This window comes from Amblyraja radiata, chromosome 18 (assembly GCF_010909765.2).
Source record: "Amblyraja radiata isolate CabotCenter1 chromosome 18, sAmbRad1.1.pri, whole genome shotgun sequence".
Classification (NCBI taxonomy): Eukaryota; Metazoa; Chordata; class Chondrichthyes; order Rajiformes; family Rajidae; genus Amblyraja; species Amblyraja radiata.
Window position 1 is genome coordinate 29,385,711 of NC_045973.1, and position 22,949 is coordinate 29,408,659.

General features: G+C 42.7%; 1 protein-coding gene across 3 annotated transcripts in view; it reads right to left on the reverse strand.

Annotated features, from left to right (window-relative positions):
* Nucleotides 1–636: 636 nt before the first annotated feature.
* The window catches only part of p4htm (prolyl 4-hydroxylase, transmembrane), a 58,362-nt gene continuing 36,049 nt past the window's right edge, over nucleotides 637–22,949 (reverse strand). Inside the window, exons 5-10 of one of the 3 annotated variants that reach the window (XR_004414666.1) lie at nucleotides 20,168–20,330; nucleotides 12,196–12,381; nucleotides 10,470–10,560; nucleotides 8,274–8,397; nucleotides 4,935–5,816; nucleotides 637–3,566 (exon numbers count right to left, since the gene is read on the reverse strand). Coding sequence is in view for 2 of the 3 variants with exons in the window: in XM_033037007.1 (XP_032892898.1) it covers nucleotides 5,605–5,816; nucleotides 8,274–8,397; nucleotides 10,470–10,560; nucleotides 12,196–12,381; nucleotides 20,168–20,330 (776 nt within the window). In the remaining variant the exon portion in view is untranslated. Of the gene's footprint in view, nucleotides 3,567–3,725; nucleotides 5,817–8,273; nucleotides 8,398–10,469; nucleotides 10,561–12,195; nucleotides 12,382–20,167; nucleotides 20,331–22,949 lie in introns of those variants that run through there. The other 2 variants (XM_033037007.1, XM_033037008.1) reach the window with 2 other exon arrangements.

Here is a 22,949-nt window from a genome sequence, read left to right on the forward strand (position 1 = left end):
TGACGGTGTAAGTTCACTATGTGAATATGGGCCTAGGTGGGCAAATTGGAAATCCTGCTCCAGGTTTGTGCTGAAATAATTGTTTATGAGTTTGTGGATGTCACTGACAACAATTTCTTGCAGATCCAGACTTGTATCTTGAGAAGATGGACGTGAACCATCTTAGTGAACGTTACACAGCGATGGAGAGTGGTCTCATCAATGATTCCTCCAGAGTTGCCGGCTGACCAGAGATGAGTGACCAGACAGGGTACCGTGAACAAAGGGGGACCCAGTGGGGGAGCCGCCGAGAAGGGACGGGGACTCGGCGGGGGAGCCGCCTATGGCCACGTGCTACTGCAGGCCTGGTTGTAGATAAGACTGTTTATGAACTTTTGTAACTTTGTTGCCGCCAGAAACATGGTGGTAACTCTGTCTACTGCCTAGGTGAGAGGTCTGTATGATTTTATCAGGCTGTAACAAAGAATTTCACTGTACCCAAGTACATGTGACAATAAAGTAGCATTAAATCATTGACCTGCACTTTGTGTTTTACATGCAAGAGTGCCATTTATGGCATGGTCTAGAATTTGGGCTCAAAACCAGAAAGGTGCTTGTGCATTTAAAAAAAAAAGAAAGTGCATTAATCCAAGCAACTTCAGTTTGAAAAATTTATTTTGATTATAGTTTGTGAGGATTTCACAGCAGTTCTCAAATCAACACAGAGACAGGCAGACAGAATACAATACACATGCACTATGAAGAAGAAACATGGTGCCCTTTATTCAGACCAAGCTGACACATGTTACCTGAGTAACCCAAGAGGATCTTGGGGGAATTGAGTGCAAGATCTACAATTAAATAATAAAGGCTTTGGGAGACAGCCAGCTATAAAACACATTCCTGAAGAACACAAATTAAATAGAAATGAAGAAATCAATGACGCACTTTAATAAATAATTAAACTTCAGGGTACAATAATTTACAAATATTAGAACTAACTTCTTTAAAACAATATTAAATATAATAGATATATATGACAAACCAATTCAAAATATAAAAGATATGAAGTTCTTAAGATGTCGTTCATAAATAAACAATCTATCACAGCGTGGACAACAGCTATTAAATAGAATGATTTGTTTTTAAATATAATTTTTTTTTAACTCAAAAAACCTATGATTTTAATTATTTGCAAAATTTTGGTTGATGAATGTAGAGAGGAGAAAGTCAAGGGGATTTGGATAGGATGTTTAGGAAGGAACTGCAGATGCTGTTTTACACAGTAGACACAAAATGCTGGAGTTACTGAGTAATTCAGCAGGTCAGGCAGCATCTCGGGTCAAAAGGAAAAGGTGACGTTTCGGGTCGAGTCTGAAGAAGGGTCTTGACCCAAAACATCACCTATTCCTTTTCTCCAGAGATGCTGCCTGACCCGCTGAGTTACTCTAGCATTATGTGTCTATTAAGAAGATTTGGACGTTCAAAATGATGAGGGCATTTGATAATAGGGAGTAACTGTTTTACAGGTAGGAGGATCAGTAACCAGAGGTTACAGATACAAGGTATTTGTCAAAAGAACCGGAACAAAGGTGAAAAATAGTACTTAGTTTGCACGCAGAGTAAATTGTAGATATCTAAAGGGGGAAAAATTGTCTAGCAATAAAAACAAGGGAGCATATCCCTCAGCAAAACTTCCACCGAGCTGGCACAGGCAATAATGACCTTGCTCACTGCTCATGATTCAATTGCAAATTGCGACACAGCATTAAAACTGCCAACTGCTCTTTTGTCTGCATGCTACAGTACGAAGGAGTGGCTGCATGCTAAATGCAGGAGTCTGCCATGATGCAGATGAAACCAGTGTCTGGGTCACCGCTGCTTTGACTCCAAATTACCACTGTACAGTAAACCAGACATATTCACTGTACCATTTTTCCAGTTAACAAAAAAAACATGCAAACTCATCTCAGTGGGGCTCAGTGGGCAAATCCATCATGTTATGTGTTGAGAGAAGCAAATAGAATGCCGATGATTTTGTTCCCAGGCTCAGTAAAATATAGTCAGGCCAGCAACTAATGCCCTTGGGCTTGAGTGGGAGAATGAACAGGAGAGGAGAGTAACGTAACCTGCAGTGGTTCTTAAACATGACTACGAGAAACCAGGTGATAAATTTATATAAAGGAAAGATTCAACCACAGGTGTGATGCCTTCCTTTGCGAAACAGCCCATGAATACATCGGATAAATTACTATTTGAATTAAACAATAATATAAAAGGTAAATCAATAAAGTTAAGGAGTATGAACAGCGGGTAGAGACACTGATAAAATACCTATAGTCTCTTGCGTTTTATTTGATCAGGCTGAACGTTGTATCCTGTCCCCATGTACCCAGGCAGTTGGTTATCTGATCCACTATACACTACTGTGTAGGAAGGAACTGCAGATGCTGGTTTACACTGAAGATAGGCACAAAAAGCTGGAGTAACTCTGCAAGTCAGGCAACATTTCTGGAGAAAAGGAATAGGTGGCGTTTCGGGACAAGACCCTTCTTCAGACTGAAGACTGGTCTCGACCTGAAACGTCACCTATTCCTTTTCTCCAAAGATGCTGCCTGACCCACTGAGTTACTCCAGCATTTTGTGTCATTCTCCACTGTACACTATTGTTGTATCCGTTTAAATACAGAACAAATGAAGCAGCACAAAGAACCGATTATGTTGAACAATAACGCCTCTATGTGACAGCTTCAGTTACCTTGAAGGTTCCAGCTATTCACAAAACGACAGGTATCATGTTCCAAAGTCCTCTGCAGAAACCTTTCAACTTTCATTGTGAATATTAAATATTTACGAGAATGATCCGGGGGCTGATTGGGTTAACCTATAAAGAGCGTTTGATGCCTGGGCCTGTATTCACTGGGGTTTAGAAGGATGGGGGGGGTCTCATTGAAACTTACCGAATATGAAAGGCCTAGATAGAGTGGATGTGGGAGTGGGAGAGTCTAGGACCATAGAGCCAGAGGGCAGATGAGAAGAATTTATTTCAGCCAGAGGGTGGTGAATCTGTAGAATTGCATTGGGTACGTTTAAAGCGGAGATAATCTTGATTTTTAAGGGCATCAAAGGTTATGGGAAAGAGATAGGAGAATGGAGTTGAGAAGGAAAAATAGATCAGCCATGATTGAATGGTGGAGTAGACTCGATGGGCCGAATGGCCTAATTCTGCTCCTATGCCTTATGGTCTTATAAAACACTGGCTAGGAATGACTACCGATCACTTGGACTTGTATTTGGCCACAGAGGTCCACTTGGAAGTGAAGGGCTGGGAGAATGGGTGGGAGAATGTAGGGTGGCTGGAGGAAGCAGACACGTAGTCAACCTATTCCTGGAACAATGCAAGGAAGTGAAGAGGAGGAGACTGAGCAACGCAAGAGTGCACTGACCATGCGAATCCTGCAGCAGCAGCAGCAGCAATAACTCTGGAGATGTCCATCAATTGATACCAAGGAATGACTTCAAGCAGTTTCTGTAGAGATGTCAGGAGCAGCCTCTCAGCCCCAGATTGCCCTTTAGTGGATGTGAACCTGTAGTTTAGTTTAATTTAGAGATACAGCATGAAAACAGGCCCCTCGGCCCAGGGCAACCATCGATCACCCATTCACATTAGTTCCATATTATCCCACTTTTGCATCCACTCCCGACACACTATTGAAATTTACAACGGCCAATTAACCTACATGTCTTCGGGATGTGGGAGGAAACCGGAGCACCGAGAGGAAATCCACGCAGTCACAGGGAGAATGTGCAAATTCCGCACAGATAGCACCCGAGGTCATTATTGAACCCAGTCTCTAGCGTTGCCTAGCTGTGCCATTGGAAGGGAACTGGAAGGAGTGAATTTCCAACCCAATCTACAAAACAAGAATTCTTGTGCAGAAAATTTGCTGCATGCAGATTATTGAATGTACCTTGTGCAATTAATATGCATTTTGGACAAATAAATATTATTTTAAAGACTGGAGACACAAGGAACTTGAAGAAAACATGAAATGCTGGAAGAACTCAGCAGGTCAGGCAACATCTGTGGAGGGAATGGACAGACCAAACAGTCTCGACCCAAAATTCTGTATGTCCAATCACTCCACAGATGCTGTCTGACCCGCCAAGTTCCTCCAGCAGTTTGTTTTCTGCTCAAGTTTCCAGTCCTGTTTTTTACACAGTGTGCCTTGTTTACAGACATCAGTCAGGACCAGAACATATTCAGCATATTAACCTTGCTTTAATAACCCACTGGACTGCGTAAACAAGACATCAGAAGATATCTGGCAGCTTCTAGCAAGACTGCAATATTAAACAAAAATAGCATAAAAAGTCTCCTCCTAGCATCGTCTACCCCTCCTTGACCTTGAGTGCAGTTCCACAAGCACTACTTTCCTTTAAGTATCTCATACAAGCAGATAGTCTTTATCCGAGTACAGGATGTGTAGGCAGCTCAACAACCAAAGGAGAAACAAGTAACTGCAGATGCTAGAATCTTGAGCAAAACACAAAATGCTGGAGTAACTCAGCAGGTCAAGGAGCATCTCTGGAGGACATGGATAGGTGACATTTTTGATCGGGACCCCTCCGGACCCATTTACGTTCTGGGACTGAAGAAGGGTCCCGACCTGAAACATCACCAATCCATGATCTCCAGAGATAGATACAAAGTGCTGAAGTAATTCAGAGGGACAGGCAGCAGCTCTGGAGAAAAAGGATGGGTGACATTTCAAGTCGGGACCCGTACCATCACCAACACTTTATCTCCACAGATGCTGCCTGACCTGCCGAGTTACTCCAGCACTTTGTGTTTTGCTCAACAACCAAAGGCCCTGCTGCCTCGTTTGATTCTTGCCCAATCTCCACACCAATATGTCTCCCCAATACGTCACCATGAAGTGTAGGAAACTTACCAGATTTCTCCTGTAAAAAATGCTTATTCCAAGGCCAGTGGTAGTTATTCTCAAACCACTCCGACAAGACCAATGAATAACAACATAGTATAGTGTAAAGCTGGCACCTCACTTGTCAGAGCTCCGTTAGTGCCTGGGAACACTGACTGGGAAAAGTAGGAAGAAAAAATAATTTAAAAAAAGACCAGGATCTGGAAATCTAAAATAAAAACAAAAATACTGGAATGCAGAGTGAGTGAAGGGTGTTAATATTTTGGGTGTGATCACACATAAACAAGCTCACTCTTATGCCCCTCTTCAAGCAAGAAGACTAGGAGTTGTCGTTCCTGCCTCTTACCCTGCAGTTGGGCAGGTGAGAGGTCAAATAAAAGGGTAAATAACACGGAGAATACAAAGTTGAAGATTGCCCTTCCTAATCACTAGCCACTGATCCAACTTCCGAACAGACATCCTGGCTGGACCTGGCGCAGCTGAGGTGATATGTGCTGCCAGATAGCCTGCCAGTGCTTGCAGACAAAAGCTGACGGAGGAATGAAGTGTGGGTGAACAAACGGTATCCACCCCGACGTTCTCTTTTCGTTCTGAACCCTGATTTAAGGATGGGATGAATATAAATGGGGCAGTTTGTCCTTGCAAAGCATTCAACGCCATTCATTATTCTGGAACGGATTCACAGCTCCACATGCAGATCGCGGAAAATGGTGTCGACAGCCCACTCGGCAGGAGCATCGTCACTGGCGTATCTGGAGATTGCCTGCTGGAATCGCAGCTGCCGCTGGATGTCGGGGTCGATGTTGATCCAGTTGTTGGCAATCCATTTGGTCCCCCGGATGACAATGCAGCCGCCGTGCAGGGAGTATTCGTCTTGCTCTCCCACCCAGCCTGCAGGAGTCCGGAGAGAACAATGAGGAACACATTTCCCAGGCTTCTCACACTGATCTGACAGATTGAAATGTTGGCTTCACACAGCGAGTCCCACTGGGCAGACTGCACTAGCATTTATTTTGTGAGGACTAGAACATAAAAACAGGTATGTAATGCTGAGGCTTTATAAGGCACTGATCAGACCCCATTTGTAGCTTTGTGAGCAGTTTTGGGCCCGATATCTGAGGAAGGAGAGAGTACAGAGGAGGTTTACGAGAATGATCCCAGGGACGATTGAGTTAACATGTGATGAGCGTTAAATGGCACTGGGCCTGAACTTGCTGGAGTTTAGAAGGATGCATCTGTGGAATTCTCTGCACAGAAGGTAGTTGAGGCCAGTTCATTGGCTATATTTAAGAGGGAGTTAGATGTGGCCCTTGTGGCTGAAGGGATCAGGGGGTATGGAGAGAAGGCAGGTACAGGATACTGAGTTGGATGATCAGCCATGATCATATTGATTGGCGGTGCAGGCTCGAAGGGCCGAATGGCCTACTCCTGCACCTAATTTCTATCAGAGGGGACCTCATTGAAACTTACTGAATGGTGAAAGATCTGGATGGAGTGGGATGGGGAGAGGATGTTTCCACTGGTGAGTGAGTCTAGGACCAGTGACCATAGCCTCAGAATAAAAGGACGTATCTTTAGAAAGGAGATGAGGAAGAATTTCTTTAGTCAGAGGGTGATGAATCTATGGATTTCATTGCCACAGAAGGCTGTGGAGGCCAAGTCAATAGATATTTTTATAGTTGAGATTGATAGATTCTTGATTAGTACGGGTGTCAGGGGTTTATGGGGAGAAGACAAGAGAATGGGGTTGGGAGGGGAAGATGGATCAGCCATGATTGAATGGTGGAGTAGACTCAATGGGCCGAATGTCCTAATTCTGCTCCTACAACTTATGAACTTATTGCGACAGGATGCCTTAATGACCGTCGTCAAAGTTTATGCTTGCAAGGCAAGTTCCAGCTTATTGACTGGAGGTTGCGATGAGAGGATCTGCAAACAAGCAGGTGGAAGGGGAGGAACTAAATCAGAGGAGATACAATCAGCTTGGCTCTCCAATGCACCCTATGGCTGGTTCTAGAATAACAACGGAACAGGAGAACGTCAGAGCCATAGATAAATAATGTTGCCGTACAGTAATGGAAGGGGTCATAGATAGGGTAGACAATCAGAACCTTTTTCAGTGTGGAAATTTCAAAATAGAGGACACAGGTTTTGTTTAGAGAGGTAAAGTTTAAAGGAGATGTGCGGAGCAAGTTTATTTATACAGAGAGTGGTGGGCTCCTGGAACACGCTGTCAGGGGTGGAAGTGGAGGCAGATGTAATAATGGCATTTCAGAGGCTTTTACATAGGCACAAAGATATGCAGGGAATGGAGGGATATGGATCATATGCAGGCAGAGGAGATTTGTTTATCTTGGCATCATGTTTGGCACAGACATTGTGGGCCCCTCTCACCTGAAGCTATGCCCTCTGGTCTTTGACATTGAAAGGATTTGACTGCCTTAGCTATCTATGCCTCACATAATTTTATATACTACTCTCAGGTCTCCCCATAGCCTCCAACGCTCCAAAGAAAACAATACCCAGTGGCAATGACTCGCTATTTAGTTTCGAGATACAACATGGAAACAGGCCCTTCGGCCCACCGAGTCCACGCTGACCATCGATCACACATGCACACTAATTCTATGTTATCCCACTTTTCCACTCCCTACACTCTAGGGGCAATTTACATAGGCCAATTAATTTACAAACCCGCACGTCATTGGGATTGGGTTAACCCGAGCAACTGGAGGAAATCCATACCGTCAGGCACCCGAGGACAGGATTGAATCTGGATATCTGACTCTGTGCGATGGCAGCTCTTCTAGCTGTGCCAATGTATATGCCACAGGCAGAGCAACCATCGTCGAAGTCAGGAGAGACTCCCAAATGGTACTTCCAATTGAATAAATGCAATTTTCAGAAGAAAAAACAATTTCTGAATAAAACAGCAGCAGTGATTTCCATCTCCTCTATCCAGGTTAATTTGAAATGGCAAATAGAACAGGAGGGAAATTCAGGAGGAACTGCAGTTAATGGGTTACAAACAAAGACACAAAGTGTTAGAGTAACTCAGACAGTCAGGCAACAACGCTGGTGCGCATGGATAAGTGATGTTCTGAATCGGAACCCTTCAATGGATCAGGCAGCATCTGTGGAGAACACGGATAGGGTCGATATTTTGGGTCGATAGCCTTCTTCAGTCCGATTCCATCTCTTGTCCAGAGATGCTGCCTGACTCACTGAGTTACTCCCAGCATTTTGTGTCTTTTTTAGGAGGTAAATTCAGTTAGCAAACACAAGGGGCACCTTACTTCTCAAGCAGCGAGACTGTAAAATACTGTAACTCCAAACTGGAGCAAGTACCTTCGCCGTTGGAGAGGTAGTTGTACCAGAAGAGAGCGGTGCCTTGCACAGGCTTCACCAGCAGGTTTGCTCGGTTACAGTTTTGCCGTGTATCTCGTAGATCCACATCATTGTGCATTAAAGACTGCGGAAGGAACCAGAGACAAGATTGCAGTGCATGTCAAGAGATCTCATTCAATATTATTTTCTAGTCTGTCTATTTATGGAATCCGACATAAATTATCTGCACTGACTATCCGTGGATTAGCTTGTTGGAGTGCTATCCAAACTTAGCACTGACAAGTCGACCACTAATCCTTCACTGGTGGAACGATATATTTAAAGTTCACCTCATACTATCAAAGGCTTCCTCTCACCGTCCCTGTAAATAAGAGCGATGATTAATGATAGAGAATGGTTTCGAGAGGCCTGCCACCTCATCTCTCTGCAGCTATTCCACATGTGCAGACATTGAACGTTCTGCGATGGGGGAAAAGGCAAAAGTATAGCTGAGCACAATCCTGTCTGCACCGAATGTCTCATAGAAGTCTTTCCAGCAGGCGTCACTGGAGAGTGATCAGAGCAAGACACAATTGGCTTGCTTTCACTTCCCGAGCCCCAAGAGCACTGGGAACTTCCTGACCTGATGTGTTCTAAATCGGGCATGTGCCTTTCCAATATAATCAAAGCCAAAGTGATAAGGGATTCACAAAAATAGCAGCTCGCCCTGCCACAAATACATCATGTTAATTTACAGAATACTGTTAGAAGCTTCTCCTCACTGATAATATGAACTGCTATTTAATGTACGGTAAGAGCTATAATTAAGTGAATGCAACAGGGATTGAAAGCCAATCAGCACCGTGAAGCACTTTGAATACCACGTCAGCCTGGAACGTTTCCTCTGTGCCAAAAGTGGGAGATGGACATTGTGTAAATAGATGCTCTAAGTCATAGTGGCGCCAAACAATGTGGGCCGCTGCCAATAAAAGATGCCACCACAATGATATCACCCTCTTGGGCTTAAAAAATCACGGTAAAGCCTCAGCAGACTGATTTCAGCTACCGTCGAATTTGAAGATTATGAAGGCAACACAATGTGCTGCTGTTTCAATAATCAATTGAATGCATGGTTTTGTATTGAATTATTATCATAGGAGTCTGGAGTTCTTTTGGGTTATTTACATCAATGCTATTCCTGGTATCTGTCTGAACTCTCTTCATTTATTTATTACCTTCACTATTCTGCATACACCTCCCCCTCCAAGTATACTTATCATACCATCGGCTGCACTATATTAAAGGTCAGCCATGTGTCAGTGAACGCACTTTGAGAAGGTTATCGGGGCTTCTAGGGGTGACACAGTGGTGCAGCTGTTATAGAGTCGTAGAGAGATGCAATAAGAAACAGGCCCTTCAGCCCAGAGTCCACGTTGACCATCAATCACTCATTTACACTAACCCCACATTAATCCCATTTTTTAATCCCTCTACATTCTTGTCAATTCCTCCCCCACACTGGATAATATCACTCAGGAAAAAGGCTCTGCTTCCGAACAACAGGGCAGTACTTTCACAATCTGGCTTCTAATCAACAGCACTTTATATTGTCTTGTCCAATAATTTTATCACCATGACTTGGAATCACATATATGGGTGTTGGTTAGATAATTGATGGCTGGGCTGATCTGATCTGCTCTGACCTCTATTATCTAAAAGTTTGTTGTCAAGACACATGCAAACAATGGTATTTACAAGTACATTGAAAATGTACCCCACTAACGAGGCCAGAGTTCCAGGAAACTGGGCAGAAATGGAAAATAAATCAATTTGTCACGGCGTTCATTTAGGGCAGGATGAAATCTCGGTACAGGTGCCTGAAAATCATTACCACCAGGTTCAAGAACAGCAACTATCAAGCTCTTGAGCACTACACGATACTAACCTTTCATTATATACTTCCTGCATGTTATTGCACTTACGAGCCTGTTAAGCTGTCGCAAGTAAGAATTTCAGTGTTCTGTTATTGATATATATTAAACTCTCTTGACTTTTGAATACTTAGATAAAATCAAAAATGGGCAGCTCAACAAATCAGGTAGCCAACACCCTAAGCCTAGTCTGCAAATCCTGGGGCTAACATACCAGAAATAAAGTTAAATGCTGATTGTTCTCTGATTGTATAATAGCTTGTCAGAAAAACAAGTTTTTCTTTACCAGTTCTTCATACGTCCTGTTGTCTGCCACAGGAAATGCCGTCTCCCCTCCTTCAGAAACATTGTTCAAATAAAACAGCACTGTCACATATCTGCAGCAGGAGTGGGGATGAGGGTTATGCACAGAGTGAGACATCATTTTCTTAAATATTGTAAGAGGTACAAGTCAAAAAGGCTTTAAAAATAATTTGACTTCCTTAATTGTATAAAATAAATTACATAATTAAGTATAAAATGGAAGACTGACACAGTTCAACCCTAAACATAGACTATCCCTTTGCCTCCACAGATGCTGCCTGACCTGCTGAGTACCTCCAGCAACTTGTATTTTGCTCCAGATCCCAGCATCTGCAGTCTCTTGTGTTTCCATAGACTACAAGAATGGGGCATCATGATTCATGATGGTACTGCACTTGGAGTATTATGTGCTGTTTTGATCCCCTAGCTATGGAAAGGTTTGGAGGGATCTGGACCACAGACTGCCAAATGGGAACACCTCAGTTAAGTACCATACTGGGCACGGATGAGTTGGGCCGAAGGGCCTGTTTCCCTGCTGAACAACTCAATGACCTCCAGACATATAATTTGACAAAGTCTAAGGAGCCCCAACAACCCCCAATCTACCTTTAAAAAAGTGTAAAGCGGAAGGAGTAAAAGTTTATGCTTTGAAAAACCATATGCTGATGTACAACATCCTCAAGTTTTCTTTTTCAGTTTGGAAGGAGGTGCATGGCTTAACTTTGACAGCTTTTAGAAGGACACATTAAGCACATACATTCTTTGCACTGAGAGTTTGCCCTTGGCATGTCAATGATAATTTGATAGGGGGCAGGGGGATGGGGAGCTGTGCCCATTTCAACCCCCTCCATGTTTTCATGAAGCTTAACTTCAACAGGTTAAGAAAAGACTGAAGATAAAAAGGAGAGTTAGACCTGTCACTTATGTGCACTTTGAAGTCAATAATGTTACAGCACATAAAGTGAAATGCTGACTTATCGAATTGTCCATGACACAATGGAAGAAGAAAAACTTCAGGGCAACAAGGAAATAAAGGCTCCTATCTGATGTTAGCCTCTCAAAGCTAACATTAATTGGATGATGACACATGAAAATGCAGCTGCTGATATCTTGAGTAAAATCCATAATGCTGGAGTTACGCAGAAGGTCAGGCAGTGCCTGTGCAGGGAATGGATAAGCGATGTTTTGGGTTGGAACCCTTCTTCAGATTTGGTCAGCCCCTTTAAAGAAAAGACTGGAGAGTAAAAGGAGGAATAGACCTATCACTTATGAGCACTTTGAAGCTAACAATGTTGAAGAGTCTGGAGAAGAGTCTTGACCTGAAACGTTGCATATCCACGCCCTCTTGAGGAAGTTCATTGTCCCAGATGGTGGTGGAGGCCAAGTCATTGGATAATTTTTTTATTTATTTTTTTGATAATTTTTAAGGCAGAGATTAACAGATTCTTGATTAGAAAGGGTGCCATGGGTCATGGGGAGAAGGCAGGAGAATGGGGTTAAGCGGGAAAGATAGATCAGCCGTGAATGAATGGCCTAATTCTGCTCCAATGACTTTTGAACATGAACTTCATAGATGGTGCCTGACCTGCTGAGTTATTAAAGGACTTTGTACTTTGCTCATGAATGGGATGGCAGTAGCTTTGAAAGGAAAACACAGAAAGCATTCTGTAGAGGAACAAAGCATAAACTTGCTAGAAGTGGTCACTAACCGACAGGAGGTTTCTAATGGAGTGGATCCATTGGTTACTAGCTTTGTATGGAAGCAGCTGGTCTCTGCGTAGATTGGACCACTGTCGTGATGAGCATGGTAGTGCCCGCCTTGATCATACTTCACCACCTGTAGTGGCTCACTGTGCTCCACTATCTCCGGAGGTAACTGCGTCAACCTGATCACTCTAACAAAAGATAACATTTAAAGATGGTTAGAAACATCACCTGAGATCAGTTTAGTTTAGAGATACAGCACTGAAACAGGCCCTTCAGCCCACCGAGTCCTCTCAGACCAGCGATCCTCGCACACTAACACTATCCTACACACTAGGGACAATTTACAATTTTTACCAAAGCCAAATTAACCTACAAATCTGTATGTTTCTGGAATGTGTGAGGAAATCGGAGCACCTATGTGGTCATGGGGAGAACGTACAAACTCCGTACAGTTAAGATCGAACCTGTGTCTCGGGCGCTATAAGACAGCAACTCTATCATTGTGCCACCATGCCGCCCCTGATCAGTGGATAATACTCTCACACCTCAGTCATCTGCGCTGACCACCCCAGTGCAGTGCTGAGGGAAGGCTTCACTGTCAGAGGTGCAAAAGTATGAACAATTATTTTGGATTAATATAAATGATCCCATGCAATTATTTTGAAGTAAAGCAGGAGTTCTTCTCGATGGCAGCAGCATTTTGCTCCTCCCATCGGGAGAAAGGTACAGTAAAACTGTGACCTCCAGGTTCAAGAACAGCTTCTTCCCAACAATCATCAGGCTCTTGAACGCTACAAACACCAACTAAACTATGAACGCCCAAGGACTTGGGTTTTTTTGCACTAATATTAGGATTTTTAATTAACTGTATTTTATTTTGTTGTCTATGAGTGTGTTTACAAACCTATCATGCTGCTGCAAGTGAGAATTTCATTGTTCTGTTTTCAGTACATATGACAATTAAGAACTCTTGATTTGACTCTTGAGTTATCGCCAACATCAAAAAGCTGGAATAAGTGCTGGAATAACTCAATGGATCAGGCAGCATCTGTGGGGGAAATGACATTTTGTATCAGGACCTTTCTCTCCACTCCCTCCAGATACTGCTTGACCTGCTGAATTCCTCAAGTACTTTTGCTTAAGATTCCAGCATTTGCAATTCCGTGTGTCTCCAGTTATCCAGTAGGGAGTGGATGAGAAAGTGGGATAACATCGAGCTAGTTTGAACAGGTGATTGATGGGTGACATGGATTTAGTGTATCTCTAATCTAATCTAATACCTAACCTAATAATGTTCTCTTCCAATGAATACAAAGGAGCAGGTCCTCATTTAAAAATCTCTCAAACCTGTCACTGATGGAATATTTGGGAATGAAACATTGATGTTATGTTGATATAATCTAAATATGGTTAGTAGATGTAATATCTTTGGTACAGTAAATGCAAAGTCTCATAAATGTCATGAATAAAATATATTTTCGGAAAAGAACACCCCCTAACCTCCACGTCACCTCCATTTGAGGCCATGGCTATTTTTACTTCAGGACTGCCTTCCTGAACTAACCCAATAACTCCCCCCCCCCCCCCCCCCCCCCCCAACCTTCAGTCTGAAGAATGGTCCCAACCCGAAACATCACCCATTCCTTATTCTCCAGAGATGCTGCCTGACCCAATGAGTTACTCCAGCATTTTGTGTCCATCTAAGGTATAAACCAGCATCTGCAGTTTCTACATCATACAGGTACTGCCTTTCTAGTTTCTTGGTACATACATTTAAATAATTAAACACTTTCTTCAGGAAGATAACGTGATACTGTTTGAGTGTCAAATAAGTACCTGTAATCTCATAAGGAGTCACAGAGCAAACAACGAATAATTACTTTGCATAACCATGGACTCCCTTTCAATGCATTTCCAGTGGTCAATTCAATGCATTGTGACTTTTCTGTTCACACCCCATTATCAATTGGAGCTGCAGAAATGTTTGCATTTGTAAAGTTCTGTAGTGTGAGTATAATATTAATCTTACTTTTGCTTTACAGACCATTTTAAGGGAAAGCTTCTATTCTACCTTACACTGGATTTAGAGTGCACTTTGGAATATGACCAGAAAGACAAATAGGTTGAAACATAAGCAACTGCAGATCTTGCCCAGAACACAAAGTGCTGGAGTAACTCAGCACGTCAGGCAGTATCTCTGGAAGATATGGATTCCTCCAAAAAGGTATATGTGACAGAATAGAATCCTGCCCTAATATCTACTTCTGAGATCTGGACGAGTCAGAGCAGACATCTCAAGGCATAGCATATATAACACCAACACCACCTCAATTAAAAAACCTCAAAATTAACAGGAACAATAAACAACCACTGGCAGCTTTGCCCAGGCCATTATACACTGCCTTGAGCCTCTCGTTATCAGACCAGATCCATCAGGAATAACTGAATCCATTAGGAAGGCATTTGTTTATTCCTTGGAGCATACAAGACAAAGGGTTGATAGAAGTGTATGAAATCATAGAAAGGATACATGAACATAGTCTTTCAGCCACGATAGGGTAGTCAAGAACTAGAGGGCAGACATTTAAGGTGAGAGGGGAAAGATTTAAACTGAGGCAACTTTTTTTTTTTTTTTTTTTTAAAGAGGATGAAATGTATATGGAGTGAGCTGCCAAAGGAAGTGGTTGAGGCAGGTACAATAACAACATTTTAGATACATTTGGACAGGTACATGGATAGGATAGGTTTAGTGGGATTTAGGTCAAATGGAACCAATGAAGATGGGTATCTTGGGTGGCATAGATGAGTTGAGCTGAAGGGCCTGTTTTGAACTGTCCGACTCTATAACTCTGTGACTCAATGTTCAAACTCACCTTGAAAGAAATGCCTCATTCTAATTTGACTTTTGGGAATTTCTGGCCCATAGTCTTTCAGTGATGTAGCTGCGATTAGAATGGTATTGCAAGCCTTGGTTATGCAATGGGTCACAAACAAATCCTACATAAACAGAGAAAAAGGCACACCTACCTACCCACCCTCAACAGATATCTCATACCCTGCTGTGGAAGCATCTGCAGTTTCCTCAATGACCACATCACTTACCCCAAATTCAGAAAACTGGACTGAAAGCAGGTCACCCTCAAGGGACTGCCAAGAAGAGGAGGAATAGAACCAACAGAGGCCCTGAATTTGCAAATGTGCAAATGCATCTCACATTCGTGATAAGTTCGGAACACAAAGAAAATGTAAAGTCCTTTTCCCTGTTCAGCTATTCAACAAAATCACAGCTGTTTTGATCTTTGCCCTCAACCCAAAAATGGTCCAAAAATCCACTTCTCAAATCCAAATATATTTAATGTCAGCACACAAGTCAATTTAATTGTGTCCCAACTGAGCAGCTCTATCCTTCCCTAGGACTGACGCCCATACCCAATGAGTCAAAATCTTTTTCTCTTGCATCACCCTGAACTGTACATTAAATTCCATTCCCCTCCAGCCCCAAGAGATGTCCTATGCCATGGCGTAGTGAAGGCTTCACAGGTTTAACAGCTCACACTAGTGGCTGCAGAAAACAGTAAGTAACCCCTGAGTACACTGTACCATACAGCTACCACATACCTACCTCTCTACCACGTCGATGAGGTCACTTTGCTCATCCCGCCCTTGCAGTCTCTCTATATCTGCAGGCTGCACTATCCTTATTGACTGCTGAACAAATGCCAGAGCTGAAGCTCCTCAACCACAAAGTCTTGAGTAATCACATGAGCCTGATTTGATTATACCCTCCTTTCTTTGACCGACGACAGAGCGGCACAGTGGCGCAGCAGTAGAGTTGCTGCCTTACAGCACCAGAGACCCGGGTTCGATCTCGACTATGGGTGCCGTCTGTACAGAATTTGTATGTTCTCCCTGTGACCACGTGGGTTTTCTCCAGGTGCTCCGGTTTCCTCCCACACTCCAAAGATGTACAGGTTTGTAGGTTAATTGGGTTTGGTAAGTTGTAAAAATTGTCCCTAGTGTGTGTAGGTTAGTGTACAGGGTGATCGCTGGTGGGCACAGACTCAGTGGGCTGAAAGGCCTGTTTCCTCATTGTATCTCTAATGTCTCTAAAGTTAAATTTTCCCTAGTCTGTAGAATAGAACTAGTGTCCGGGTGATCACTGGTCACCACCACAGTGGGCCGCAGAGCCTGTTTCCACACTGTATCTCTAAACTAATCTAGTTTGAAGAAGGGTCTCGATCAAAACGTCACACATATCTTCTCTCTGGAGATGCTGACTATCCCGCTGAGTTACTCCAGCTTTTTGTATCTATCTTCAGTTTAAACCAGCATCTGCAGTTCCTTCCTAGACTATAGCAGTGACTGCCTCTGTGCATCTTCTCCATTCATGATGTTTTACAGTGTCTGCAGCTCCTTAATCCCAAGTCAAACAGCCAACACTTTCTGATGTGCAAGGAATAGAGGGATATGGATCATGTGCAGGCAGGAGAGGTTGATTTGGCATCATGTTTGACACAGACATGGTGCACCAAAGGGACTGTTCCTTTGCTGTGCTGTCCTATGTAAGATGCTATTGCTGGGGCTATGACTGGTCTCCAATAACTGTCACACGCTGTAACAATGACCTCTCACCAGTCCGATATCTCTACTTTGTTTCATTTATAGCTTTAGAATGTTATTATTCATTCAACTATTTATAGTTTCATAATCCAGCTGACAATCCTTGTTTAAAAGACTGCCAGCTGGACAATATGTCAATATGAGAGGTGTGGATAGAGTAGACAGTTAGAACTATTTTCCCCAGGGTGGAAAAATCAAATACTAGAGGGCATTGCTTTAAGGTGAGAGGGGCAAAGTATAAAAGAAATGTGCAGGACAAATTTATTTTTACACAGAGAGTGGCGAGTGCCAGGAACGTGCTACCGGGGGGTGGTGGTTGAGGCAGATATAATAGTGGCATTTAAGACACGTTCAGATGGGCACATGGATATGCGGGGAATGGAGGGATATTTATTATGTGCAAGCAGGTAAGAGTTGGTCTTGACATCATGTTCGGCACGGACATCGTGGACTGAAGGGTCTGTTCTTGTGCGGTACTGTTCTATGTTCTAAAAGATAAATATGTGAATATTAATTATTTATTTGCTGCCAAAAATATTCATAAAACCTGGTAGCTTTTTCCTGCCCTGACCTCTGGAAGCGTTTCAGGGATAGCGCTTCTTCAATGCAATGCAAGAGATCCTACCACAACACAAGCCTCATCTCTGGTGTTTGGATGCTTTGAGCCAGTAAATGAGGCACTGCTATTCCGGGCCATGCAAGCTCGGGCTTGATATACAGTTCCCTCCATAATGTTTGGGACAAAGACCCATCATTTATTTATTTGCCTCTGTACTACACAATTTGAGATTTGTAATAGAAAGAAAAATCACGTGGTTAAAGTGCACATTGTCAGATTTTAATAAAGGCCATTTTAATACATTTTGATTTCACCGTGTAGAAATTACAGTTTATACATAGTCACCCCATTTGAAGGGACCATAATGTTTGGGACATATGGCTTCATAGGTGTTTGTAATTACTCAGCTGTGTTTAAATGCCTCCTTAATGCAGGTATAGGAGAGCTCTCAGCACCTAGTCTTTCCTCCAGTCTTTCCATCATCTTTGGAAACTTTTATTGCTGTTTCTCAACATGAGGACCAAAGTTGTGCCAATGAAAGTCAAATAAGCCATTGTGAGACTGAGAAACAAGAATAACACTGGTAGAGACATCAGCCAAACCTTAGGCTTACCAAAATCAACTATTTGGAACATCATTAAAAAGAAAGAGAGCACTGGTGAGCTTACTACTCGCAAAGGGACTGGCAGGCCAAGGAAGACAGCCGATGACAAAGGAATTCTCTGTATAATAAAGAAAAATCCCCAAATAGCTCTCCGACAGATCAGAAACACTCTTCAAGGGTCAGGTGTGGATTTATCAATGACCACTGTCTGCAGAGGACTTCTTGAACAGAAATACAGAGGCTACACTGGAACATGTAAACCACTGGTTAGCCGCAAAAATAGGATGGCCAGGTTACAATTTGCCAAGAAGTACTTAAAAGAGCAACCACAGTTCTGGAAAAAGGTCTTGTGGACAGATGAGAGGGAGATTAACTTGTATCAGAGTGATGGCAAGAGCAAAGTATGGAGGAGAGAAGGAACTGCCTAAGATCCAAAGCATACCACCTCATCTGTGAAACATAGTGGTGGGGGTGTTATGGCCTGGGCATGTATGGCTGCTGAAGGTACTGGCTCACTTATTTTCATTGATGATACAACTGCTGATGGTAGTAGCATAATTAATTCTGAAGTGTATAGACACATCCTATCTGCTCAAGTTCAAACAAATGCCTCCAAACTCATTGGTCGGCAGTTCATTCTACAGCAAGACAATGATCCCAAACATACTGCTAAAGCAACAAAGGAGTTTTTCAAATCTAAAAAATGGTTAATTCCTGTGTGGCCAAGTCAATCACCCAATCTAAACCCAATTGAGCATGCCTTTTATATGAAGAGCAAACTGAAGGGGACTAGCCACCAAAATAAGCATAAGCTAAAGATGGAAATGTAATGGAATGCTATTTATTGTCATTTACTACTAAAGATGGCTGCAATACAGGCCTGGCAGAGCATCATCAGAGAAGAAACCCAGCAACTGGTGATGTCCATGAATTGCAGACTTCAAACATTCATTGCATGCAAAGGATATGCAACAAAATACTAAACATGACTACTTTCATTTACATGACATTGCTGTGTCCCAAACATTATGGTGCCCTGAATGGGGGGACTGTGTATAAACACAATTGTAATTTGTACATGGTGAAACCAAAATGTATAAAAATGGCCTCTATTAAAATCTGACAATGTGCACTTTAACCACATGTGATTTTTTTCTATTACAAATATCAAATTGTAGAGTACAGAGGCAAATAAATAAATGATGGTTATGGAGGGCACTGTGACCATGGGTAGTAAATGTGGACAATGGGTCCATGCCATCTGTGAAGTTATTAATTTCTAGAGTTAATCCAGCTTTATTCAGAGTTAATAGAGCTGTATTCATCAATCAATCAGCTATCAGCCTGCTTTTTTGCCACTTTTAGGAGATAAAACACACCCTCATCAGATCCCTACAAGATTGCAGAAAAGTTGGAAGAGCAACACTATTCCATTGCCTTGAATGGAACTCAATAACACTCATGTCAGCAGCTTGCAAAATACATATTCAATTAGATCTGCACATCAATTCTATTTGCCTTCTGTCCTTCCACCGCCTTCAACATTCCCTTCATTCTATGTCGCTTTAATTAGCATAATATAATTAACAAATAAGAGACTTGCATTAGTACAGCACTTTTGATGTGAGTTATTTCTGTTAAAGGCATAAGCTTGGCCTCACCAGCATGGACATCAGTGCTTTAGCATTATTGCTGCAGTGTGGGTGTTATTCAAGCCAATTCAATTCTTGCACAGTGGCACAGCAGTGAAAGCTCACAGCGCCAGAGACCCAGGATCGATCCTGAACACGGGTGCAGTCTCTGTGGTGCTTGTGATCACTTGGGATTCCTCTGGGTGCACCGGCTACCTCCAATATCCAAAACACTTGCGGGTTTGTAGGTTTATTACCCTCTGTAAAATTGCCCCTAGTGTGTAGGGAGTGGATAAGAAAGTGGGATACGGATGAACGAGGGTGATCGATGGTCGGTCTGGACTCATTGGGCTGACAGGCCTGTTTCCATTGTGTATCTTTAAACTAAACTAAAATGAAAAGCATTACTGTAAGCTGTCAAAAAAACACCAGTTGCACTTAGCCATTTGCGACTGATATTCTAGAAAAATGGCCGACTGCACAATTTCCTGGCTTGCAAATCACTTCAATATGAACAGCAATCTTGCCAAATGCAACAGAACCCACGGTTGGAATCTCACCTATGCCGAATGGTCCTCAGGATCCGGTGTGCCCCTTCGCCCTGGTACAGCCACGTGTGCTTGCTGTTGCGAACCAGCTCGGTCTTTTGCACCCCACGGTGCCGTAAATATGATTGGAAAGCATTTGTGTTAAGTTGCTTAAATTCCTCCAGGCTTAGCAAACCTGAAACACAGATCGTTTTTAGTCCTTACATTTATCTACCCTTCCCTGTTAAGAAACAGCAACTTATGCTGAGATGTGCACACATGGAAATGCAGATGCTGGTTTACAAAAGAAGACAAAAAGTGCTGGAGTAACTCAGCCGATGAGGCAGCTAGTCTGGAGAACATGGATAGGTGATGTTTCAAGTCGGGACCCTTCTTCAGACTCACGTTACCTATCCACATTCTCCAGAGATGCTGAATTGTTCCAGCACTTTATGTCAGTTTATACTGAGCTACATTATATAGGCCAATTAGGGACAAAAGCAGACTATTTTGCCTCCTAACCTGTTTTACTATTCTATTAGTCCTGCCCTCTATTCCACATCACTTAACAGACTTAGCAAAAAAATCAATCAGTAAAGAAAGAACTTGCAATGGTACAGCACTTTCCACAATTACATGATAGCCCAAAGCATTTTACAGCCGACTCTGAATTATAGACACAATCGTATTGCAAGAAAAGAGCAAGCAATCTATGGACAAGTAGTTCAGACAAACTGTAATGAATTAAAGGACAGATAATTATTTATATTTTTTTACAATCAGCTTGATGGTGAGGCCAACATTTATTAGCTAACCCTAACTGTTTGCAAGAAGATGGTCATGAACCACCTTTTTGAACCGATGTGGCCTTTCAGATGCAAATATTCACGCAGTGCTGTTAGTTTCCGGGATTTAGCCCAGCGAAGGACTGGTGAAAGAATTATAAGTCAGGATGATAAGCAATGTGTGGGTGGTATGTTCTCTTGGGTCTTGATGGCAGAGGTCACAGGCTTGGGAAGTGCAGTCACGGTGAATTTAGTATGTAACTGCAGTGTATTTTGTAGACAATACTTGCAACCCACTGCCGGGGGTGGTGGTTGAGGCAGATACAATAGTGGCATTTAAGAACTTTTGGATAGGCACATGGAAATGCAGGGAATAGAGGAATATGGATTATGTGCAGGCAGTTAAGCGTTGGTCTTGGCATCATGTTCGGCACAGACATTGTGGGCCGACGAGCTGTGCTGATCTAGGTTCTAAGTATGTTTGTTCAGTAACTATTTTCAAATAGATATAAAATTATCGATTGATACCCTTTTTAAAATTAGTACAATATCTCTTACCATGTAAGATCTCAGCTGATTTTCTTTAACTCCACAAAAAAAGTTTAATTTATGTCCCAGCACATACAAGTGCAGGTGGTGGTGAGAGCCAAGGATTGCAATGTTGGACATATCCAGCCATAATGCATTGGTGGTCGGGGGAAAGTATTGACTAAGATACTTGATAACTCCGACCTTTCTGTCCTGGGCCTCTTCCATGGCCAGAGTGTGTCCCTCCTCATATTTCGTTTGGGTATTTAACACCCCAACGGTATAAACATTGAATTCTATAATTTCAGGTAGTCCTTGCTTTCTCCCTCCTTCCCCTCCCCTTCCCAGCTCTCCCACAGCCTACTGTCTCCGCCTCTTCCTTTCTTTATCCCAACCCCCCCCCCACATCAGTCTGAAGAAGGGTCTCGACCCGAAACGTCGCTTATTTCTTCGCTCTATAGATGCTGCCTCACCCGCTGAGTTTCTCCAGCATTTATGTCTACCTTCGATTTTTCCAGCATCTGCAGTTCTTAAAGATAACAATCTTGCTGCATTTCAAAGGGTTTTGTGGGATATTTATGCCATCTGAAAGGGTGGGAAATGCCACAGTTTAACGTGTTATCTTAAAGATTGCACTTCTTAACGCTTTCTTAAGGGCCTGTCCCACTTATGCAATTTATTCGGCAACTTCCCGGCACCCGTCATAGTCGCAGTAGGTCGATGAAAATTTTCAACATGTTGAAAATCCAGCGGCGACCAGAAAAAGGTACGACTCTTTGGGCAATATAGGTGTCACCCCGTGACATGTCGACATGTGACGCCAGTATGCTCGTACCTTTTTCTGGTCGCCGCTGGATTTTAACATGTTGAAAGTTTTCAGCGACCTGCTGCGACTATGACGGGTGCCGGCAAGTCGCCGAAAAAATCGCGTAAATGGAATGTGCTGCAGAGGCTAGTATGTGTGCTCAAGTTTCTGGAGTTTCAATATTATTAAAAGTCCATTTGCAATGCCTTCCTGACCAATTTCAACTCCCATGCCTCCCCACACCCCTTCCCACCAATCCTTCTAACACTTCATTACACCCTTTCAACCGCTCTGCCTGAAGTGAAATGACAGCAAGCATTGAAAAGTTTACAATGGTAAAGGGAACCACAAGTGAGCACAATACTGTTCACACTAATGTAATAAGAAGGAACTACAGAAGCTGGTTTATACCAGAGATAGGCACAAAGTGCTGGAGTAACTCAATATCAGGCAGCATCTTTGGAGAAAATGGATAGGTGATGTTTTGGGTTAATTCCAACCTGAAATGCCACCTATCCATGTTCTCCGGAGATGCTACCGCTAAATTAAGTCGGCACTTGTGTCTATCTTCTGTTTACATTAATGTCTGCTCTGATAAGTTGTCGTATTCCAGGGAATCTGGTTATTTTACTATCTGTCGCTTAGGGTGCAATGTGCTCTTCTGAGCCAGATTACCCAAAAGTGGGCTCCTTCCAAT